The 25,242-nt window shown below is 38.2% G+C and overlaps 1 protein-coding gene across 1 annotated transcript in view; it reads right to left on the reverse strand.

The window, feature by feature from the left end:
• TOP1 (DNA topoisomerase I) overlaps positions 1-25,242 on the reverse strand; it is an 88,084-nt gene that overhangs the window by 55,201 nt on the left and 7,641 nt on the right. The window contains exon 3 of the mRNA XM_059707073.1: positions 2,098-2,200. Coding sequence (XP_059563056.1) covers positions 2,098-2,200 — 103 coding nt within the window. The remainder of the gene's footprint in view (positions 1-2,097; positions 2,201-25,242) is intronic.

Here is a 25,242-nt window from a genome sequence, read left to right on the forward strand (position 1 = left end):
TCAGGCCAGGTTTTCCAATGCCTCTTGGCAAACCGGCTATTATTTTCTTAAGCATTTTGAGTAGACATGAAGAAAATATTAAAAGACACAAAACTGCACAGGAAAAATTCCCGAATTTGCCTATACTATAATCTTGGAAAGTATGCTAGGATTAATGTACAAAATATCTCCCACATTTGTAGAGCAGTTCACAGTTACAGTGCTTTTATGCTTACTGACTGGTCCCCTCTGAAGCATGTAATATGAGGAAACTGAGGAAGATGAGAAAGCTGAGTTAAGAAAGGCTATTTAACCTAGCCAACATCACATGAGACCAAAGCAGGTGGACCAAGACAAGAGGCCTTCTGCCAGATAGAGGTAATTAAGCTACTATGGATTTTTCAAGAAAAATAACACCAAAATCACATCTTTTATTTTTAAAAAGGAAATTCTGACAAGTCAGGGAAGGACCAAAATTATGTCCTAAAGCCTTTTATGCCACTTTTACCCAATCTTGTCTCCCACCACAATAGCAAATCATGATTGGTGAAGTATGTACCAGAGAAGAAGGAATCATTTTTTTCAAGTTTTCAATATTAACCTCTATCTTTTTAAAGTCTTTATGGACAAATTTCTGGTAACATGAAAATGAGCATTTCTTCATCTAATCTACTAAGATTAAATTCACTAGAGTAATGAAAATGGAAACTAGATGATCAGCTAGCAAGAAATGAGTTAGCAGTGGAGAAAAAAAGACCACAGAAGTGGTAGATGATTCATGAAGAAATATTCCCACTAGAGAAAATTAACCTACTTATTTTAATGGTTCAGAAATGTATTCATAAAAAGAAAAGTATTTTTAAATTTTAGTGATTCATAAAAAGAACATACTTTAAAAGCAATTCTCACTTTAACTTGTCTATAGCCAATAAACCAAGCTAATGAGTATAACTGACCCTTGAACAATGAGGGGGTAGGAGTGCATATCCCCTTCCACCCCATGCATAGTCAAAAATCCATGTATAATTTTTGACTCCACAAAAACTGAACTACTAATAGCCTACTGTTGACTGGAAGCCTTATCAATAACATAAACAGTCAATTAGCACATATTCTGCATGTTATATGCATTATATACTTAGTCTTATAATAAAGTAAGCCCCCAGAGGAATGAAAATGTTATAAAGAAAATACATTTACAGTATTTATTGAAAAAAAATGCATATAAGTGGACCAAGAAGTTGTTCAAGAACCAAGTGTAGTTCTAAGAGATTCTAGGCTGGAGGCACTAGTTCTAATAAATGTTTAATCTTTACATTCCCTTCTAACAAAACTTAAGCTACCATGGGAATACCATACAACTTTCTCACCAACTGCCTTTAACTCAAAATAGAAGCCTAAGTCCTCATTTTCAACAAGTAGTACTATATCCAAAGATACCCTACACATCTTTGAGCTTAACTACTTGCCTCCTACACCAAAAAAATGGGAGCAAAACAAAAAAAAAACACAAACATATTTCTGAGGCTTGGATCCCAGAGGGCAGCACTACTGAGTTTCATTTATATTGGTGGGTCACTGGCTTTTGTGAGAGCTGAACTCCTCTGATAACCTGATGAAAGCTAGGAATGCCCTCTCCAGGATAATCTCATATATTCGATCTTTTGCATATGATTTCAGCTCACAGACCATGGAAACCCAAGTTAAGAATTTTTCATTTATACCCTTTTAAAAGTATAGAAAGAAGGAAAAGGTAGATCATGTCTCCAATCTAGTCACCTTTAATCAAGAAAAGTTCTCTGGACACTTGATTAAATTCCATCATACTACAATAAAGCCATAGCTGACTTACTTAAAAATTATACTTTTAATGAGGTATATATTGAATAGAAATTCAGTATACTTGCCTTACACTTCCTGATCTGAACAATGGAATCACCAGTAAAGCCTGAATTACCAAGGCTCTCTCTTAAAAACTCAAATCAAATACAGTCTCTGCTTACTTTGCTATCCAGGATTGACTGTTTATGACTGTAGCTCAAGCTGAAGCCTATTCTAGGTGAGCCAAGCCACAGCCAACCAGCTGAGGAATGAAGGATTTGCTGGTTCAACCCTTACCTGTTGCTATGCTTGGACTTTTCTCGGTCCTTCTCCTTGTCCTTCTTGTGCTCTTTGTGCCGGTGTTCCCGATCTTTGTGTTTATCTTTGTGTTTATGAGAATCTGCAACCATAAGAGATGAATCAGTTAAGAGGAGTCATGAGTTATCTCCTGCCTGCCTACCTTGACAGGCCAGTCAAGAAGTTACCCGGCTAGAGTGGCTCAGTGGGTTGAGCCTCATCCTGTGCACTGAAAGGTTCCATCCCTGTTCAGGGCACGTACGGAAGGCAACTGATCAATGTTTTTCTCTCACACCAATGTTTCTTCCCCCCACCCCCTTTCCTTTCTCTAAGCATGTCCTCGGGTGAGGATTAAAAAAAACCAAAAACACCCAGCCCTAGCCGGTTTGGCTCAGTGGATAGAGCGTGGAACTGTGGAATGAGGGGTCCCAGGTTTGATTCCGGTTAAGGGCACATGCCCAGGTTGCAGGCTCTATCCCCAGTGGTGTGCGGGAGGCAGCCAATCAATGATTCTTTCTCATCATTAATGTTTCTCTCTCTCTCTTTCTCCCTTCCTCTCTGAAATCAATCAAAATATATATATATATATATATATATATATATATATATATATATATATATATTTTTTTTTTTAAAGCACAATGACAAGATTCTAATGGCATTTGTAACACGTCTTGGTTTTAGAGGCAGAGTAATGGGAGGCCTTGTCTGGGCTGCTTTGTGAAATTTTCCTTGGAAGATTCCATTAAATGATGAGTATTTTCTCATGTGTTTATTGGCCACTCATATATCTTCTTTAATGTAGTATATCTTCAAATCTCTCCCCCATTTTAAAAATATTTGTCTTATTACTGAGTTGTAAGAGTTCTTTATACATTCTGGATTATGACTTTTTTGGCTAGCTATATATATTGTGAATACGTTTTTTCTAAGAGTTTTACAGAGGTAAGGGACACACAGGGCACATTTTTTAATCTATAAAGATACCCAGTTGCTCTTTCACCATTTTTTGAAAAGATAGCCCTTTCCCCATTGAATTGCTTTGACCTCTTTACTGAAAACGAAGTGACCATATAATCACAGGCCTATTTCTCAACTCTATCCTATCTTTACACAGACACTATCTACTACTATAGCTTCACAGTAAGGTTCTTGTTCATAGGAAGTTTTGAAATCAGATAATATTAAGTACTTTAGCTTTATTCTTTTAAAAGTAATTTTGGCTATTCTATGTCTTCTGCATTTCCATATAAGTTTTAGATTCATTTTGTCAATTTCTTTTAAAAAAAGAGAAGGCCAGCTGGGAACTGTGTTCATAGGACAATTTGGAAACACTCTCATGTCTTTTAATCCATGAACAGGGTTCTCTCTCTCTCTCCACTTATTTAAGTCAGTAAATCTCAAAATTATAGGGTGTATCAGAATTAATCCAAGGGCCTACTAAAAATGAGGTTCATTGGGGTCAGGTCACCCCAAAGTTGAATATTCATCAATTGGAAGTTTATGTACGTAACACACTTGTGGCAATTTTAAAATATGTTTAACAGATTCTTTGATACTCTTTCTTTCAATAGGTGTAGCCTAATTTCCTTCTTGAGTAGATTAGACTTGAGATTCACTCCTAAAAAAAAAGAATAAAATGGAAATGTCGGTATGTAACTTCTGACACCAGGTCATAGAAGACACTGGATTTTTCTTCTTGCTCTCAGGGAAGCCAGCTGCCATATTGTTACACTTAAGCAGCCTAAGGAGAAGCCTACATGGCGAGGACTTGAAACTTCCGACAAGAGCCATGTGGGTGACCCATCTTGGAGTAGGCCCCCAGTCTCAGTTAAACCTTTAGATAACTGCAACCCCACAAACACCCTGAGCTGAACCACCCAGCTAAGCTGCTCCTGGATTCCTGGCTCACAGAAACTGTGTGAGAAAACAAGCGCTTGTTGTTTTAAGTTGCTAAATTTCAAGGTAGCATATTTCGTAGGAATAGATAACTAATAATGGATAGGCAATGTATGTGTTCATCCCATTCCTGGCTCCCAAAATGTGTCAAAGGAAGCTACATTTGGAATAATCCACTAAGTATTCTGTGCCAGGCCCTATGGGGACAGAAATGTACATGATCGTACCCTTACCTATAAGAATTTCTCATCCCACAGAGATGGGAAGAATAAAATGATATGGTATCAGAAGCAGGACTTGAACGCAATCCTCCATGCAATACACACAGAAGACTTCAATTTCTAAAAGTCTCAAGTCTAAAACTTTAAAATGCTGAGTCAATCCAATGTACCAAGTTGGTGGCCCCCAATACCTGACAGTAATAAAAACCCGCAATTACTTCTGCTCTAAACTAAGCACTTATGGGTAAAATCATAATAATGACAAAACATGCCTCCAGCAGTACAAACTGGAATGATGTCTGTATTGTTTGATTTTGTTTATGGGCCAGATTTAGCAAACAGGAAACAGAATATTATGATCTGCTATTATGGCTCAAGAGTATGGCAGGGACATATCTTTTTCTAATTACTCTTTTGTATAATTCAACAAACACAAAAACAAACTTGTAAGAAAAAGATTAGAAGACAGATGACAAAATGTTAAAAGTAGTTAACTTTGGGTAGTGAATTTCTGAGCAAGTTGATTTTTGGTATATACTTTGTCTTCTTTTCCAATCTTTTCCCCATGTGAATCACTTTTATAATAAAAAAGTTATTTTTAAAATTACCAAGCTATAATTTTTTACTTTGAGAAGTACTAGTATAATTTAACTCACTAAAAAGCACTAAATTTAAAGAATAAGGAAATTAAATAAAAAATAAATTGAAAGTAATTGTAGGTAGGTTTCAAATACCCACAAGTAAAAAAAAAAAAAAAAAAAATCGGAGTGGGGAAGAGATACAGAGATGGATAAAACAAGATTGGCAAAAGGTTGAGAGTTATTGAAGTGGGCAGATATGATACACAGGTGTTCATTACTCTCTCTACTGCCATATATGCTTGAAACTTTTCATAATAAAAAGTTTAACCTTCTTCCCTTCTAATCTGGTTTTTTTTTTTTTCCATTATATAAGGGAACATCAAGGAGAAGACTAGCAAAGAGATAATTTGTATTAAGGAGTAGAAAGAGATACAATTTGATAGATAAAATTAACCCAAGAGTCAGGGTGTCCTACACTAAGGATAACAAGGAGCCACTTCAAGCAGCAAAGGAAACACACACACACACACACACACACACACACACACACACACACAAAATAAAAGCCATACTTAAGAAAGATTAATTGGAGGACAGTGTGGGTAGAAAGGTAAAAGCAGAGTAACTAGCTGATGATTTTTGAAGAAGTCTAGAAAAAAGTGAGAGCAGCAGGGTTGCGAAGGAAGAAATGTAAAAAAAAAAAAAAAAAAAGAAAGAAAAGCATGTTAAGGAAACTGGAATTAGAACTCCGTTTCAGGAACTCACTGGCCATGTGTAATAAATAAATCCAGAAGAGCCAAACACTCAAAGTCTTTGGGTCCCTGTAATTAGGAGAACAAAGTGGCTTTGAAGACACAGGAAAGTCATGCAGACAAAAGGTGGGGGGAAAGAAAAGACTGGAGAAATAATGCAACTAACTGAAGTCATATTGTATTTAAGGTAACAGTGGGACATCTAACTAAACATGTTGGTCAGAAGAGAAGCCAGTAGGTGAAAAAGCGAAGCCAATAGGGCATATGGATCTATATCCCTCATGGTGAAAATATCTGTAGACAGCTTACTAATGGCCTTGAAGATTACTTTTAGTATATACCCTTTCCCCTTAACTGGATTCATCTAAGAATAGATACTGTCAATCCAATCAAAAAATGGGCAAAGGACCTAAATAGACACCTTTTAAAAGAGGACATTCAGAAGCCAAGAGACATATGAAAACATGCTCAAAGTCGCTAATCATCCGAGGGATGCAAATCAAAACAACAATGAGGTACCATCTCACACCAGTCAGAATGGCTATCATCAACAATTCAACAAACGACAAGCGCTGGAGAGGATGTGGAGAAAAAGGAACACTTGTGCACTGCTGGTGGGAATGCAGACTGGTGCAGCCACTATGGAAGACAGCATGGAGTTTCCTCAAAAAACTAAAAATGGAACTCCCATTTGACCCTGTGATCCCACTTCTAGGAATATATCCTAAGAAACCAGAAACACCAATCAGAAAGGATATATGCACCCCTGTGTTCATAGCAGCACAATTCCCCATAGCTAAGATCTGGAAATAGCCTAAGTGCCCATCTGTAGATGAATGGATTAGAAAACTGTGGTACATCTACACGATGGAATACTATGCTGCTGTAAAAAAGAAGGAATTCTTACCATTTGCAACAGCATGGATGGAACTGGAGAGCATTATGCTAAGTGAAATAAGCCAGTCAATGAAGGAAAAATACCACATGATCTCACTCATTTATGGATAATAAAGACCATTATAAACTTATGAACAAAAATAGATACAGAGGCAGAGCTGCCTCTATCAGACTGTCAAACTACAGCAGGAAGGCTGGGGGGGGGGGGGATGTAAGAGATCAACCGAAGGACTTGTATGCATGCATATAAGCATAACCAATGGACATAAGACACTGGGGGGTAGGGGAGGCCAGGGGATTGTCAAGGGCGGGGGGAAAAAAAAGGAGACATATGTAATACTCTTTGTAATACTTTAAGCAATTAAAAAAAAAAAAAGAATAGATACTGTTAAAATGTTTTGGAGAAAGGACCTTGCCATTTCGAGTATCAGTTAAATGCAAAAAGAACTATATTGAACTTGACTGACAGATTTAGAAATGAAAGATGAAAACCACTGTATATTAAATCACCAGAAAACCTCATTCATTATGAATTCAGGTCACCTAATAACAACTGTTTTGAAATCCTAGCATTCAAAAATTTGAGATGAATTTATGGGAGGAAGACCCCCTGAAATAAGGCAGTCTTGAGAAGACAGAGGACAGGTAACAACTAATTCCTTTCATTCTAACTTAACTGGATAAGTGAGTTACTCCATAATGAAAAGAGAGAATAGGAATTAACATCTTTTGTTGTTGTTACCTAAAGTCTTCTTCGAGACTAACAAAGATTTTAAGTAGAGATTTCCAAATGACAAAAGAGGAAAGTATCAATCAGTGTCTTCTCTGAGTACTGGAACAGTTGCTGGCTAGCATTATGCAAGCACTTGATGGTTAACATGAAAAAGAAAAGGAAACCTTTTACTACTCAATTCAGAATTATATTCTGAGGTCTAATTCCATTTACAACCATTTAAAATATATTCTTAAATCCAAAGCTCCCTGCAAAAGATTTATCAGACGTGAACTCTGCCCTCAATGAATTTACAATCCAAGAAGGTCCTAATTAAGGTGGAACCCAAACAGCCAGGGCCCAAGGCATGCAAGAGAAAAAGGGCACTAATATAGGTGCCAGACCATGCTGGAGTATTTAACAAACATCGTCCCACATTCAATTTTCTTACCACTATCATGATAAGGAAATATCCCCATTTCACAAACGATACTAATAATAGTTGTCCCTTATTTAGTGTGTACTCTGCAAAAGGTAGTAGTATACTTTCGTATTACCTCTAGTTTCACAACTCTCTGGGTGGTACCAATTTCATCAAATCTAAGACACAGTTTTGCCTTTTAACATCTCTGAAAAGGTGCATGTAGTTCATATAATCCCCATGGAGGGGAATTTAACAGTATCTAAAAAAACAAGAAACCTAAATTAGTCCTAGCTGGTTTGGCTCAGTAGATAGAGTACTGGCTTGCAGACTAAAGGGGGGGGGGGGGTGTCAATTCTAGTCAAGGGCGTGTGCCTTGGTTGCAGGCTCCTCCCCGGCCTGGGCCCTGGTCGGGGGTGGGGGGCGTGTGCAGGAGGCAACCAATCAATGTGTTTCTCTCACACTGATGTTTCTCTCTGTCTTTCCCTCTCTCTTCCACTCTCCCTAAAAAAATCAATGGAAAAATATCCTTGAGTGAGAATTAACCAAAATAATAATAATAATAATAATAATAATAATAATAATAATAATAATAAAATAATTTACACACTCTTTTGACCCAGCAATTTATATCTAAGAATTTACCTTGAAGATACACTTCTAAGGTAGAAAATTTAAACTGGTTTATATATACATGAAAGCAGAGAAAATTAAGTCAGAAGAAACCTGTTTTAATTTTAGCCTTGCTGGAATGGATTAAAATTCTTTTCCTACTCCCAAAATCTCAAATGTCAAATGATTGACATTAAAGTAACAGTGTTTTTGCCGAAACCTGTTTGGCTCAGTGGATAGAGCGTCGGCCTGCGGACTGAAGGGTCCCAGGTTCGATTCCGGTCAAGGGCATGTACCTGGGTTGCGGGCACATCCCCAGTAGGAGATGTGCAGGAGGCAGCTGATTGATGTTTCTAACTCTCTATCCCTCTACCTTCCTCTCTGTAAAAAATCAATAAAATATATATTTAAAAAAAATAAAAATAAAAAATATAAAGTAACAGTGTTTTTATTGCATCATGATGCTCCTATTATTTAGAAATTATGAAAAAATTTTTATGAAGGTAATAGGCATTTTCTCAAATGTCTACACATGAAACATGTGGGTGTCATTTATCTCCATCTCTTTCAAGATGGCAGAATTTTCTACTTTCCTGCCCTGTTATTTTTTCAGTAAGGGTAGGAAGGCAGCAGGATTACTTAATTTATAGGCATTTTTTAAAAAGTCTTAATTAAAAACAAAATTAATATGGGTTAACTGCCTCCTTTGTTTCCAAGTGAAAAGTAATATAACAAGGGAAAACAGCCTGATTCCACCAGAGAACAAAAAATAAAGAGCCTGTATCTAAGAGGGCAGTGAGAAGCCAACAGAAGCTCGCTGGAGGAGGCAGTGTTTGAGCTAAGTCTTACTAAAGGTTAAGAGGGAGTCAGCAAAATAGGGGAAGGAGAAAGGCATCCTTGGCCATGAGCCATGAAAATCAACTATCTATAATTATTGTTGCTGCTAAAAAAAAAAAAAATCGATCTTGTCATGACTGAGCAAAATTAAGTCAGATCTACTTCCTGCCAGCTAGGAAATGGTCAGGTTGATTTTTGTCAGGGGCATATTAAGAAATGAAATCCCAAAATTATATTATATTTGACTCTCTAAATGCATGTATTCCCAAAAGCAGTTTCTTTTAAAAAGATACAGATAAACTCATGCTTCTTGTAGCTTTGCAGTCCTAATTCTCTGCTTAGATAGACGAGAAATAAAACACCTAGGAATAATAAACTTCAGTATCAAGTAAGTCCAGCAAAATTTGATCCAGCTGTTATAAAGTCCCTGTAATCTGGTATAATGCCAGTATGACAATGAAGCTGCAGGTTTGGAAACCAGGTAGAGAGTCAACCCAAAGTAGCCACCAAATCAGTGTCAAACCGGGCATAAGGTGGCCAGTTCACTCCCCACAGGGGAACCAGACACATACATAACAGGAAGTCAAGTCCATAAAACACTTCGTTAAACATGTTCAAGAGTGATGCAGTTAGCACAAAAGACCATGGCTAAACCCTAATGTCAGTTAAAGACAGTACAGAGTAGCACAGGATGCTATAAGACCTCTGAAGGAAGCCAGCTGGTTCAACGGAGTGAACAGGATCTAATTCAAATCCTTGTTCTACCACTTACTATGTGACCTTGGGCAAAAGTCACTTAACTATTGAGTCTAAAAGCAGCAGCACAGGTCAGTGATTAAAAGCTTCAAAACTCTGTTCATCATTGATTTGATAACTGTGACCTCTCCTCTGGATGGAAAAAAAGCTCAGAATATTTAAATGACCTTAAGGAATTTTATTTCAAAAGTCAAATTCTTTGTGTATGGTTGTAGAATTCCTGACTAATCTCTACAAAATGACAAACATGTTGACAGCTGTCAATAAAGTACAATTATTACTGAACCCTCTTCATGACTAATTTACATAGAACTGAACTAAGACTACCCAATTATTCCAAATAACTTAGGAATCAGGTTCTATACATGCATTTAGGACAGCAACCATGCCCATTCACCTTGCCCGACCAGCCAACCACAGATAAGAGACCACCTGATTTTCTTTCCTATACACCAACCTAGGAAAGAAAAGCACTTGTGAAGAAAGAAGTAAACTTTGGCCTGCTCTAACAATCATAGCCAGAAGCCTAAAAAACCTACAGGTTTTAAGGGATTCACTGGTAATCAATTTACACCACCTACATAAAAACACTTGCATTAGTTTAGCTGCAATCAGTAGGTAGCTAAATAATGCTGCCAAACCTATTCCACCCATGGTCTCTACTGCAATCACATTTCAACCCAAGTACTATAAACATTTACACTTCCTTAGTGCTCGCTTCAGCAGCACATATACTAAGACATTTACACTTCCTTAATAGAGAAAGGTTAAGGAATGGCAGAGTACTGATCATTTTATCAACTAATCTTTGATCTTATGCATTTTGTTACTCCACCATTCTTCTAAATGGTTAGGGGCAATCAAATCAGAGCAAGAGAGAGGAGTCTTTTGCTTCCTTTTAACAAAAGCAGAGAGAGAGACTTTTCTGGTATAAAGGAGGGGTTCTTTGCCATGTTTTGAGCCAGACCTCTTTACACTGACTTCTGACAACAGGTTTTTGACACTTAAAGCAGATGTGTAATATGATGGGCTCCTCCTACAAAGACAGTCATCAAGTCGTGTGTGGAACAGAATTACTCAACCAAAGCTGTATTTCCCAAAGAGGCACTCACAACACAACTCTGTCAAAGATAACTCCTGCTAATCTCTGACACACAAATACACAACCAGTGCATTAGGAAAGTGAAAACACTGGGTGAAGAAATTAATTTTCTAAAGAAGATATCACCTACTCATTATTAAATCACTTCTACTGGGATAAATGCTTGCATCTTCCTCCCTGACCTTCGCGGATACCACATCCCCAGGAGCTGGAGTTTAAACAAAATCAACATTTCTACTTAACACTCTACACTTTAAAATAAGACTGTTTTTGTCTAGGACAGATAACAAGCTGGTCTCTGTGATAAAGATTGGCATCCGGGAGTGTGGTCAGTATCAGGAGTGTGCAAATCTCCCCAGGAACTTAATGCCAAACTAAAAGCAGTCAGGAAGCCTGAAAGCCCATAACTGGAAGGCGGATGGGTTGAAGGGTGAAAGAATTCTACCCTTCCCTCTTCCTCTACACAGCTGTCTAAATTTAGACTTTACCTATGCTGGTCCACTTTCAATCCAGGAAACCGTGTCTATGTCCATCTTAATGGTGGATGACTTTAATTTGTGGCCCACAGAAGAGTACTTACCATTATTCCACAGTGATTCTCAAGGAAAACACTTCCAAAATTCCAGGGCATGGTTAATAGCCTTTCAAAGTAAGCAGGACAGAGGCTGTTCTGGCTAAAAGCTCAAAGAGCTCCACAATTTAAAAGAGAAATGCTGGGAGGATTCAGCTCTTAACAAAACAAAACAAACAACAAAAACCTTAAAACTCAAGAATGAGAGAAGGAATTAGTAACATTTCCAAATTTCAAAGCCCAAATTATCATCTGTTCTCCCCAAATGTGTTTTCTATATAAACAAGACCCTTTGTCATGGATAGACCTGACCTGTTCATTATTAAAACTAATGGGGTTCACCCATTAGGGACCCAGTACTCTCAGGCTAATAAAACAAAGCCTCCAGCTGAGAAGACATCTGGAACTATAAATATTTCTTCTCTCCTTAAGGAAGTTGGGTTCACAATATTCATTCAAATACCTGTTGAGTGCCAACTCTGGGCCAGACATTGTTCTAAGTGTAGGAATATAGCAGAAAACAACACCAAGTCTGCCCTCATGAAGTTCCATAATAAAGCATTAATACCCACCCCAACAGCAGCAGCTATTCAATGAATAACTTTGAAAAAAGAGGGAAAAAGGGATTTCCCATAACTGCCCATTTCTTTGGACTTGGCCCCACTTAAGTTCCAGAATCAGAGTTTAATGTTGTAGTTAGAAAAGACCTTAAGAACTTATGGAGGCCAAGTCAAAGAAAGGGTCAAACATAATCACATAAAAGTTGCCAATTATTTTGCAAAGTGCTCAAGTCTTTCTCCTTAATATTCAATGCTTGGTAAAATTTCAACATCAGAAACTTAGAAGTACATTGCATTAAAAGACTCAGAGTTGCTCTAAGATAGAAGCCCAGCATTTTCAATTTTGTTATCAGCTCTGCAGCACAACTTCAAATTTCTAAAACCTGTCACATTTTCCAAAGTGTCTACATATTTAGAAGAAATGCCACAAACGGACTAAAAAACATTTGAGAACCTGCCTTGGTTTCTAAACATCAGAACCCTGAGATTAGTGGCCAGATGTTGTCCTAAGGGCCTTGACAAGCAAAAGACACCACATGAAGCAGCCAATTTGTTTGCTTTAAGGCCTCAATCCCACACAAAAAAGGTTAAATGATCAGGGGATATTATCTTCCAATACACTTCCATAATTTCTTTGGCTCCTTTTATGCTTTTACAACACTACAATTAACTTAATCTTTCTTTTCAGCCCCTCCCAGTATATGCACCTTATTTTAATTTACTTTACAACAACCTTCTCTCCCATCCCATTCCTTCCATTATTCTCCTGAAATTCAAGTTCATCTTCCTTTCTTCTTCTGGTTCTCATTCCCAGGAACCAGTTAATTGTATTTTTTTTACAATTCAAGTGAGGGACCACCAAACTGTCTTCAAAAAAAGTATGTTATCTAACTATAAGGTCTTCTGATGTTTCTAGACACAATTACAGGCCGTACAAGATGCTCACTGTTATTTAATTTTGCCAAGAACTAATTTTTTTTTTTTAAATCCTCACCCGAGGATATTTTTCCATTGATTTTTGAGAGAGGGAAAGACAGGGAGAAACATTGATGTGAGAGAAACATCAATTGGTTGCCTCCTGCATGCGCCCTGACCAGGGGCCAGGGCAGAGGAGGAGCCTGCAACCAAAGTACTTTTCCTTGACCAGAATCGAACATGGGGCGGCCCTTTGGTCTGCAAGCCGATGCTCTATCCACTGAGCCAAACCGGCTAGGGCTAAATGACATACTAGTATTTTAAAAGTCAATTCCACTAACAGTAAGAAGACATGCTTAGAGCAAGTCCAAATCTTTTATATAAAATGTCCTGATGGGATCCTAGGTTATTCATTTTTCTGCTCTGGTCTGTTTTCTAATTTGTAAAATGATCTCCACTGGCCCCTTACACTTCCAATCACAAGAATTCTATGCCCTTTAAAAATTGTTTTATGTCAGCCCAGCCTGCATGACTCAGTGGTTGAGCGTCGATCTATGAACCAAGAGGTCATTTTTCAATTCCCAGTCAGGGCACATGCCTGGGTTGCAGGCTTGATCCCCGGTGTAGGGCGTGCAGGAGGCAGCCAATCAATGATTCTCTCTCATCATTGATATTTCTATCTCTCTCTTCCTCTCCCGTCCTCTCTGAAATATATATATATAAATTTTTTAGTTCAAACAAATTAAGGTAAAAAAAAATTGTTTTAATGCTCAAGAGCAGTGGTTCTCAAACTTTCCAGTGTATGAGACCTGGGATTTACCAGATATGTGCATTTTACCACATGCTCTCCAGGTGACTATAATCTACATCGCCCAGAATCATATTTTGAACACCCCTGCCTGTTGTTTCTTGGTACTTTGAGCAATAAGTAATAACAAATACCAGCCATATGCAATAATAAACATGCTACTGATTTCATTTTAATGTTTCTACCTCAATTATGTCTCTCTCTTCTTTAAAAGGCAGGCACAAGGTGATGCCTGAGGATTTTATTTTTAATTTACAGCTGAGAATATTGAGTCTCTACAATAGAGGAAGGAAGAGGTGTTTTCACCTATTATCCCAGGCCCTATTTAAGAGAAGCAAGATCTACACAGCTACCCCAACTTAGGTAAGGAACAGGGTAGTCAGGCTCTTTAGAATAGAAATTCTGTTGTTTGTGCATCAGAGGGCAGAGCCATGCTTAGACAGAAACAGTGAACTTGAGTCCTGCTAGTGGAACTCGGTTGGGGAAATGACTAGAGAAAAAAATGGATAAAGACTTAATGAAGCTGCAAACTCACAGTCCACTTTTGACACTTGACTTACAGATTCCTCTGGGAGGTAGAGGCTACCAGATAATATGGAGTGCTGTGAACCTCCAGTGATACACACAAGCACCACTCAATCAGGTAAGCAACTGGCACTTCTTACCAATTCAAGGGTCAGTAAATTTTTCTGTAAAGGGACAGGTAGTAAATAGTTGAAGCTTTGCTGCACACTTGATCTCAGTTGAAGGCACACAACTCTGCCAGTGTGGCACAAAAGCAGCCACAGGTTATAGATAAATGAATGAGCATGGCTGCATTCCACTAAAACTTTATTTATGAAAACTGAAATTTGAAGTTCACATCATTTTTCCATGTCATGAAATAACATTCTTTTTTTAAAAATTGAAGTGTAATTGATACATAACATTGTTAGTTTCAGGTATATTTAACAGTATTCTTTATTTTATTCTTCCCCCCAACCAGTAAAAACTTTAAAAACCATTCTTAGTTCACGGGCTATACAAAAGAGACACCGTTTGCAAGATACTGCACTAATTAATAGACTAGAAACAACCCTTGTGTCCCCTATAAAGAGAGGTGCCTTTCTCAAATCAGTATAAGTGGAAAACATCCTTCCTGCTTTACCTATAAGACAGTGGTTCTCAACCTGTGGGTTGCGACCCCTTTGGGGGTTGAACGACCCTTTCACAGAGGTCACCTAAGACCATCGGAAAACACATATATAATTACATATTGTTTTTGTGATTAATCACTATGCTTTAATTATGTCAATTTGTAACAATGAAAATACATCCTGCATATCAGATATTTACATTACAATTCATAACAGTAGCAAAATTACAGTTATGAAGTAGCAACGAAAATAATTTTATGGCTGGGGGTCACCACAACATGAGGAACTGTATTAAAGGGTTGCGGCATTAGGAAGGTTGAGAATCACTGCTTTAAAGCCTCTCTGACTCAATCTTTCTCCTAACCAATATCCAGGATAAGCCTGGCTCCCAACCCTCTCCTTCCTCCAAACAGCTCATGAGCAGTCATTCATCAACTTGAATTAGCGGTTAAAAATCTACTCCTGCTCTGCAGAACTAGAGAAAGTTAAGTCACATGAGCGCAAAGGGAAGGCCAATGCTGAGCCCACTGCTAATTCTGCTTCTTAAGCAGCAAGCTGGTTAAGTTTGTTTTTTATCCCCCTTGAAGTAGAAACAACATCATAGTTGTTCACATACTGCTAAACCACCTCCAATGAAATTCCTTAGTAAAGTATACAGACTTTAAAGATCCTTCTGAAATGGGGGGTGTTAGTTAATCCCTGGTTAACGAAAAGATCCGTTTTCTTGAGTACTTAAAGAGAGGTTTCGCTGATTTCTGGAATAACTGGCTCCAAGCTGAAGTGCTAAAAAATAAATTATCCAGGGGTCTTTGCTGCACAGGCAGGCAAGCTTTCCTCAAGAGGGAAAGGATTACACACTGAAGTGCAGCAGAGCCTACTAGTTAATAATGGTAGTAGTTTGGTAAGGATCCATTGTAAGTATAGACGAGTGCTCTATGAAATGAGAGCCTTTAGGCTGATACTATATTAGTAGTAGCTCCACTACTCATATATTATCAGACTAACCCAGAATTCCCAGGAGGCAACTGAGTCACCCAGCCTCCCCCATTGACCTTGTTTTGTGTCACATTTAAGAACTCAGGCTGTGGCATCAGATAGGCCTAATCAGCCTCCCATCTCTGTGGGTTACTTATAACCCACACAGCCTTGAGCCTCAGATTCTTCAAAAGTAAACCAAACAAACCTCTGAGCCTCAGTTTCTTCAAAGGTGAAGTGGAGACAGTAAATATTCAAATTATCAGCTATTTCATTCCTTTCCCTTTCTTCTTCCCAATCTAAAATAACTGATCATAATCTGAAGCTAAAGCTGGAGGAAACTGGACATTTCCTGGTCTTGAAACAGTTTACTTAAGGTGTTAAGGCCAACTATATCCACCATGTCAGTGGTTCGCACAGTGGCCAAGGATACAATCCCATTTGTTCCGGCAGACTACTGCTGTCTGGCTAACTGTGGGCTAGATGACTTATAAGAGGCAGCCTACATTCATTACAAGCATGCAAAAGAGAGGAAGACCCCAGGTTGGGTGTAAAGCACTGTTCTGACCTGCTTTTACTATCAGCAACATCTTGGATGAGTTAACTTCTTGAGTGTGTCTGCTTGCATATACAATCTTAGATTCTTTATCCTTATAGTCATTCACTCATTACTTGAGTACAATTTAACAAATACATATTTAACTTGTTATAGCAACATGCTAAAAACTTGCAATTTTAAATGAAGTTGTGAACTAATATCTTCCATCCACTTTAAAGGATAAAGGTGCATATAAATGTAAGTTAATCTGTTTTGTCACCTACAAAATGGACATGGCCTACCTGATAGGGTTGCTAAAATGATAATTTATTCAATCCAAAAGGCCTTAAATGTTCATCTTTGTGTAGTACTAAAGTACAATGGAGAACTGCCTGGGCTTCCGACTGCTTTAGTAAAAACAACTTACCAGTCATAAGTCCTCTTAGAATGTCACTCAAGCTAAGGTAATGTATGCACACAGAAGGAAGACTGTTTCTCAAACTTATAACACACTGAATTTACACCTGTTTTGGATTTTTAAGTTCCAAGAGCTCCAGCCATCCATATTCCAAGCAAAATATAAACCTGAATCTCTCTACTCTTACCTAAATTTTATCTAGAACTGTGCTATCCAATATGGTAGCTACCAGCCACATATGTAGCTATTTTAATCTTAAGTAAGATGAAATTTAAAAATTAAGCTCTTGGGCCACACTAGCCACATTTCAAGGGCTCAACAGTCTCATATGACTAACAGCTACCATATGGGACACCACAGGTACAGAACATTTCCATCATGACAGAAAGTTCTACTGTCAGTGAAAGTTCTATTTCAATCGGTGCTGACTGACAAGCACTTGGATCCAGGTCAACACCTTCCTTTTACTGGTAGGGAGAAGGAGGTACCATGTAGTGTGATTTTGCTCTGGTCACAGCTGATAAAGTCCAGTTGAGACCTTCTTTGTCTGAATGCCTTGCCTACACCAACTCCCCTGCTGGACCCCAGTCAGAGGCCTTTTGCCTACATGGCAAAGCTCTACATGGTGTGTAGTTCCTTATGGCCAGCCAGAAGTTTGCCTGGCTAAAGTGGCCATCTCAAAAAGCAGGCCACTGCTGCACAGGGCTCCTGGAGAACCACAGCCTCAATGAGTGCTGGCCGCCGAAGTAGAAATTAAACCTAGATAGAGCAATTATTTTAAGCTTCAGGAGTATGGCAAACAAATTCCATTTTACCAACACATCTTTGTTCTCAAATATAAGACAAAGTTGGAATTTTTTACTCTTGCCTCCTAAAGTAATTAAGGAGGCCCTTATGAGGGCATTTGCATTTCATATACTCTTTTGTAGTGAGTCACAAGCACACCCCTGCACTGAAAATGCTTCTGCTTTTCCAGGAGGCAGAACTTAAAGGGGAAAAAGGACTTGTCTAACCTGAAAATGTACCAGCTCAATTAGGACAAGTTCATTCCTGCCAACTTGTTCTCCTTTGCTTGTAATTAAGTGAGCCCTTAATGCCTGAGAAGTCGTGAACGTGAGTACAAACCTTGTGCCGAAGCTACACAGAAATCCACAGCTCAGCTTAAGCAGCTTGTTTCCAATGGACATAGGCCTCAAAATGCCAAGTCCACAAGTTGTCTAGCCATAAAGGTGTCAGGTGTGTTGATGTGTTGCTTCATGCATCCTATTACTACTAATTCAAACCTGGGGCCTTCATTGTCTAGAGTACCACTAAGGAGGGTGCTTGACATGCACAGGACAGTCTCTGGAAGACAAGTGTAGAAAGACTAAGCCTGAGCACAGATTGTTTAGAAGCCTTTCTGGTGCTATGTAACTGGCTCCTTTTTATGTTGCAGAGGACCCTCCTCCCATTATGAATCACTCCAACTTCATAATTATAAGGAAGTCCAAGTACTAAACAACTACTGAGGCCCAGCTATCCACCTTGTGAAAAAAATAAGCAAAGAGCACTGCTTAAAGAGGCTGAATCACTATAATACTAGTTCTAGGCATCATATAAATGTTGTGACTAAAGAATTTGATCAGAAGTTTATTTTGATCAGTCAGCTTATCTTATTCTTGTCAATTATTTGACTTTGGGGAAGTAGTAGGACCAGGTACTAGGTGCTCTTTCATATGACTCTGAGGTAGCTATTATCCCTATTTTTACAGATGAGAAAACTAGGATAGAGTTGTGATTTGCTCAAGGCCACCCAGCTAACAAAGAGTTGAACCCAACATTATATTTCACTGGGGAGCAGGTGGACTTTGCCAACTGTCTTTCATTCTTCCTAAAAATGTGAGGCTCAACAGGAGAAAGAATTTCAAATCTTTCTCTATTCCACTGGTTCTGAAACCTTAGTGTGCATCAGAGCACCTACTTGACTCCTTAAAACCTAGATGTTTGAGCCCCCACTCCTAGAGGTAGGTATGGATGAAACTGCATTTCCAAGTTCCTAGACAATGCTAATGCTGGTGATCAGGAAACCACACTTTAAGAATCACTGCTCTATTCAAATACTCCCATTTCAATCACTGCCATCAATAGTTTAAAGACCCCTAACTTAATCTCAAGGGAGTGACCTACAAAGATTAGATCCTCAGCATTCCACTAAAGCCCCGCCTTAACCATCCTAGGAATAGGTATTAGCACTTTGTGCTCTATTTAGTCACCCAATCCTAAAAGATGACATCAGAATCAAATAAGCTTGTTAAACGTGGAAGTAGGAGAAAGGATTCAGATTCTGACAAGACACATAGTGAACAGCTGCAAAGGCAGTTAAGTATCTGCTATTTAGGTAAATGCTCATTGAAAGGTAGAAGATATTTATTTAAATTAGAGTGGGATAATTATCAAGCTTTAATAAACTCTTTTTGGAAAATACTGTTCTGTTCCTTTTTTAAAAATCCTATAAGCTTAAGAGCTCAACCAATTGAGTACCTTAATCAAATGAGGCAAAACACCCATCTTAGCCATTTACAACAGTAAAATCCAGATAAATCGGATTCTCCAAAGGTCACTTATGATCACCTGCATTAATCAGAGTCACCTAAGATTGTTAAGATATATTTAAAATGCAGATTTCTCAGTATACTTCACTACAGAATCAACTTAGAGACATAAGACTAGGAATACAGTGGGGCCTTGACTTACGAGTTTAATTCCTTCAGAGACCGAGCTCGTTAAGGAGTTCGTTAACTCAAATTACTCTGTCAACTCAATGCAAAAAATCAGCCGAGAGACAGCGAAAAAAACATTGTTAGTCGGGACACTTCTAAGTCAAGGCCCCACTGTATGTATTTGTACTAAACACTCCCAGGTGATTCTTATACACGTTACAACGAAAATTTAGTGGAAAGCTCTCAATGTTTTTCATTTGATCTTCAATCAGCTGAGGGCTTCTCGTTTCACAATATTTGTTGAAGGCCTCTTTATTGAACATACAGAATGAAATAATAATCTTGCCCACTTCCTAATAAAGTAAGAAAACATGAAAATTTCTCCAGACCAGAATGAAAAACTGGAACAGGACAAGGACTCCGTGAAAGCCAGAGAAAAGTGGTCACTTTTGGCATGGGGTTAAGTGGTGACTGCAGACAGACATCACTAGAAAGGAAACAGAGTATCTATGACTATGCCTTCAATATTAAAACAGGCTCTGAGATATTTCTAAGGAGCTTAGAATACCGCCTTCCTTCCTAAAAATAGGTGATAAATTGGAGAAGTCCTGGGTATACTTATTTAAACCCAAGAGGCACTCCAGGTAAAAAGAAATACTTGAACAGAACAAAACAGGATCATAGATTTGTGGGAAAAGAATGCACACTGAACTTTATTTTCAGGAAATAGGGTGGCTGGAGAAGACCTTTAAAAAATAACAAAATGTTTTCAATAAAAGCACTTAGCAAAGTATCTCCACTTTTGTACAATAGCACCTACCGGCCTACATATTTGCCTATGTGCAATCAGTGTGGATTCTGCTTGATGTTCTTCCAGTCTTATGCAAACACTTTTACTATGTTTTCAGTCACTTATGGATACATTTCATCATATTGTATTATAACTTTAAAACTACTTCCCTAAAAATCTGAGCTCAAGATTATCCGACATCTCAATTCTAGAGTTACCTCAAGTCCTAAAGGAGTTCTATAGTATTTTCAGGACTATAAGGAGAAAAAAACAATTTTTTTTGTTTGTTAATCCTCACTCAAGGATATTCTTTCCATTGATTTTGAGAGAGTGGGAGGAAGGGAAACACTGCTGTGAGAGGGACACATTGATTGGCTGCCTCCCTAATGGTTGCTTCCTGCATGCATCCTGACCTAGGCCAGGGATAGAGCCTGCAACTGAGGTACGTGCCCTGGACCAGAATCGAACCTGCAACCCTTCAGTCTGCAGGCTGACACTCTAACCACTGATCCAAACCAGCCAGGGCAAGGAGAAAATTTTTAACTTCTTGTTTACCCAACTTGAATCCATTTCCCCACAGAGAAAACAACATACTTCTGCTAACGGACAACTTTCCCAACATTCTGAGATTAGGGTAGTTGGTGCTAACATCTACAAAGGATTAGTTCTGCTGAAATGCCTATTTTTATATCACACAAGGGAAGGTGATTTGATTTTTAAGGGGAAAAAGTAGTAACTATCGTCAAACTATCACCAGCTGAACCTCCACTGAGCCCACCCCATCTGCCCAGGACTTCTGCACTGCTAAGGGAGACTTCACAGAGTTGGGGTATCTGGCCTTGGAGAGCTTCTTGTTTGGAAGTGTAACAAGTGGCAGTTACAAAGACTAGTCAATTGTGTCCATCCTCTCCTTTTTTGGTTCCTTTTGAAAAGGTTAACTGAAACCATGAAAAATTATGAAACAGGTTCTGAGGTATGATCAATTCCCCGAGGCTCTTGTTTCTTTATTTCTAATGTTAAATAGCAAGAACTACCGACATTGCATCCATTTCGGTGAAAACACACTGACTGTAAGAATAAGGTACAGTTAAGTCTAACATTTAGTCTCAATCACTTTTCCAGTACTCAAATCACTATATAGTAATACCTCTATGTACTATGACCCTTCCTGAGTTTAACAGCTTTAGTGTATTGTCCATATCAAAGTATTGCATGATTAGGAAGGAATTATAATAGTAAGTATATTCAAAGTGTTTCATAAAATTAGTTTCCCAGGAGTTTAAGTACTGAGTCTAATCCAGGGGTGGGCAAACTTTTTGACTCGAGGGCCACAATGGGTTCTTAAACTGGACCAGAGGGCCGGAACAAAAGCATGGATGGAGTGTTTGTGTGAACTAATATAAATTCAAAGTAAACATCATTACATAAAAGGGTACGGTCTTTTTTTTAATTTTTTTTATTTTTTTTAGTTTTATTCATTTCAAACAGGCCGGATCCAGCCCGCAGGCCGTAGTTTGCCCACGGCTGGTCTAATCCCTAAGATTTTAGTTTCTCAAATTTACAAAAATGGTGATTGCACACTCTTTATTACATTTCTAGTCACTTTGACAAATCTACCTGAAAACTACTATTCTAAAATTCATTCAGTACAGGCGTCTGATACAAAGAAACACTGAGAAATAAGTGTATAGAACTTTAAACTATTCTTCTATTACATGTGAAAAGGTTTAATGAGCTTATAGGCATCCTAAAAATAAAGATTTTCTAGAACAGTTATGAATCTGAACATCTTTGGAAATGTAAGAACCTAGGTTTCCAATTTTAAGGGAAAAAAAAACAAACCTCCTAGTACTGGGAACTACTCTCTCTACATCACTCTTTCACTAAAGCATTAACTGCCAGAAAGTACCTTCCATCCCCATTCACCCTGGTATGACAGGAGCCTTTGTCCCATGGACCAGTGAAAAATATGGAAATCTCAATGGAGAAAGTGACTGTACAGACCTACAACAGACTAACTTCAGAATGTTTGTTCTGAGAGCCATATGGGTTTATCTTGTTCACTTGTGTCTAGTCGTTACTAGTATTTACTTTCTGAATGTTTGAATTAATGAATATGGCAACTTAAATTTTCCATTTGCAGTGAAACATGAAATTCTTAGCTTATATGTAACCTTTTGCACTATCCCAAATTCAAAGGGGAGAAAGTTACTCATTGCCAAAGATTCTTAAACTGTAATTTAACTTACAAGTAACAAGTGATTTGTACAGGGCCACAAAGTCAAGGCAAGTCTGTACCCTGAGCCAGCCTGTCTCCGATTCAAAGCGATAGTAGCATACTCAGGCTCCCTAGTGACCCTCCTCCCCTTGAGTACAATCTCACAATACCAAAATTTCAAGAAATTAAAGAAGTTTTCTTTGTACAAAAGACTAATAAAACAATCTCTGAAAAAGGTGTTTGGGATTTTTTAAGGACTGACAAGGAACTAAAAATTTTGTTCTAAGCTTTACCTTTCTCCAGTGATCCTCACATGCTCTTTAATCCTCAACCTTGTGGGGTTAAGTATTAGACAGTTCACAGGTGAAGAACTAAGACTCGGAGGTTAACTTCCCCTTGGCTCAGAGTCTCGATCCTTTCCACTATATCAGGTTGCCTGACTTGGGGCAGGGAGGGGGGGAGGGGGTAGCCCCACCCAATCCCCCCAAAACTATTAACATCCTGAATCAGAAAAATTATATAAAAGAAAGAAGCCAAAGTTTTGCAGACTTTTAAAAATCCAATTCTATCCAGCTGGTGTGGTTCAGTGGTTGAGTGTGAACCTATGAACCAGGAGGTCACGTCACAGTTTGATTCCTGGTCAGGACACATGCCTGGATTGTGGGCTTGGTCCCTAGTAGGGAATGTGCAGGAGGCCGCCAATTAATGATTATCTCATCATTGATGTTTCTCTCTCCCCCTCTCCTTTCCTCTCTGAAATCAATAAAAATGTATTTTAAAAAATCCAATCCTATTTTGGACTCATACTGAGGGCAGTATAGCCATGCAATATTAACAAATATTCACATTCCCACAGGTTTTTCCCCATATACTTTAAGAACCATACATTCCTAAAATGTTTATATATTTTTTAATTGATTGATTTTTTAGAGAGGAAGGAAGAGGGAAACATTGATGTGAGAGTACATCAATCATCTGCCTCCTGTAGGCCCCCTACAAGGGATTGAGCTGGCAACCCAGGTTGTGCCCTTGAACAGGAGTCAAACTGGCAACCTTTCATACACAGGACAACACCCATCAACTGAGCCACACCAGCCAGAGTCTTGGAAGACTCTTTAAAATTAGACCCTATTCTGTAGTTTCTATTCTACAAAATTACATTCTCTGGCCAACCTTTGATTGAATATTAATTTTGAAGTCTGCTCCTATTGTGATGCTTATCTGATAATCCTTTGCGGAAGACCTCTACTAAGATCCTTTTGGCTTCATCTAATGGACATTAGTGAACATACCCCTGACTCTGGTTTATTTTCAAGTAGCACTTCCAAAATAACATGTTCAAGGCAATTCAATACTCAACATTAGCTAGACTTATGAGCCATTACTGAAATGTCTGCTGACTACATTTTTTTAATCTCTCAACTTGGGACTTATACACGACTGTTAACATGGTGTTCACTACTTAAATTCTCATACCTACCTCAGCTTTATTATTTAAGGCAGCAGTTCTCAACCTGTGGTCGCGATCCCTTTGGCGGTCAAATGACCCTTTCACAGGGGTCGCCTAAGACCATCCTGCATATCAGATATTTACATTACGATTCATAACAGTAGCAACATTACAGTTATGAAGTAGCAACGAAAATAATTTTATGGTTGGGTCACAACATGAGGAACTGTATTTAAAGGGCCATAAGGTTGAGAACCACTGATTTAAGGGGTTCTTTTTCCCAGGAATTACTATTTCACGGGAAGTTGAGTTGGTCACTTTAACCATATGGATAAATGAAAAATTAAGGTAACTTGGATGCTTTGAATTTTCTCGTTTTAAAAATGTTAGGGGAGAAGTAAAATAGTGGCCTTTGAAAAAACATGTTGACACAAGATACACTGTATTTTGTGGTTTAAAAAAAAATCACAAATAATGAATTTGGCATTTCATTTATTAAATGTATCTAAAAGGTAAAGCTCTGGGTATCTTTTATTGAAAATCCATAGGAAAGGACTGAGAAATTAGTCACATCAATACACTTCTTTCATTTCTATGCCCGTCTTCTCTATAGCTGGAAGAGCTTCTTTTTAGCGATGACCACCTTGCCTTAGACTTGTTCTTATAGAAAAGTAGGAACCAGATATACATTGGGCTCCTACTTTCCCAAACCTAGACATAGATACACCACCTCTTATTTCACAGTGATTGCTTGATAGGTGGAAGAGATCAGTGTAGGCTATGCAGTTCAGTTAGGTGAAGATTCAACCAACTCTTGTTATATGCTACTGTTTACTATGTAAATGTCAGAAAGAACTGAAAGCATTAACAAGGAATACCAGTGAAGGAAGGAGTTACCAACATCACCACTTCGAACCTAATATTCAAAGTAAAGATCCATTTCAAAGTGGAAGCTGTCTGCCAACGTTTAAATTTTAAAATGTGAATAGAGAGGCACATTCACATACTCATTTATTTCTCAATAGTGTGTGAAAAATAGAAATAACATCCTTGTTTGTACATGACAAAGTATAGTGGCCGGGGCAAGTTTCATAGTAAGAACAGAGATTTATCTAGATTTTTCTGATTTCTATTCCAATTTTCTATTTTACCACAGCTGCTCAAGAGTATGCTATCTCCCCATAACCTCCCTCTTCATCACTTATACCCTTCAATATCAACCTGGTTCCAGCCTTAACACCAAAGCATCTCCTGAAGACCTAACATTCCAGGTGCAA

The sequence above is a fragment of the Myotis daubentonii genome, chromosome 8 (genome assembly GCF_963259705.1).
Source record: "Myotis daubentonii chromosome 8, mMyoDau2.1, whole genome shotgun sequence".
Classification (NCBI taxonomy): Eukaryota; Metazoa; Chordata; class Mammalia; order Chiroptera; family Vespertilionidae; genus Myotis; species Myotis daubentonii.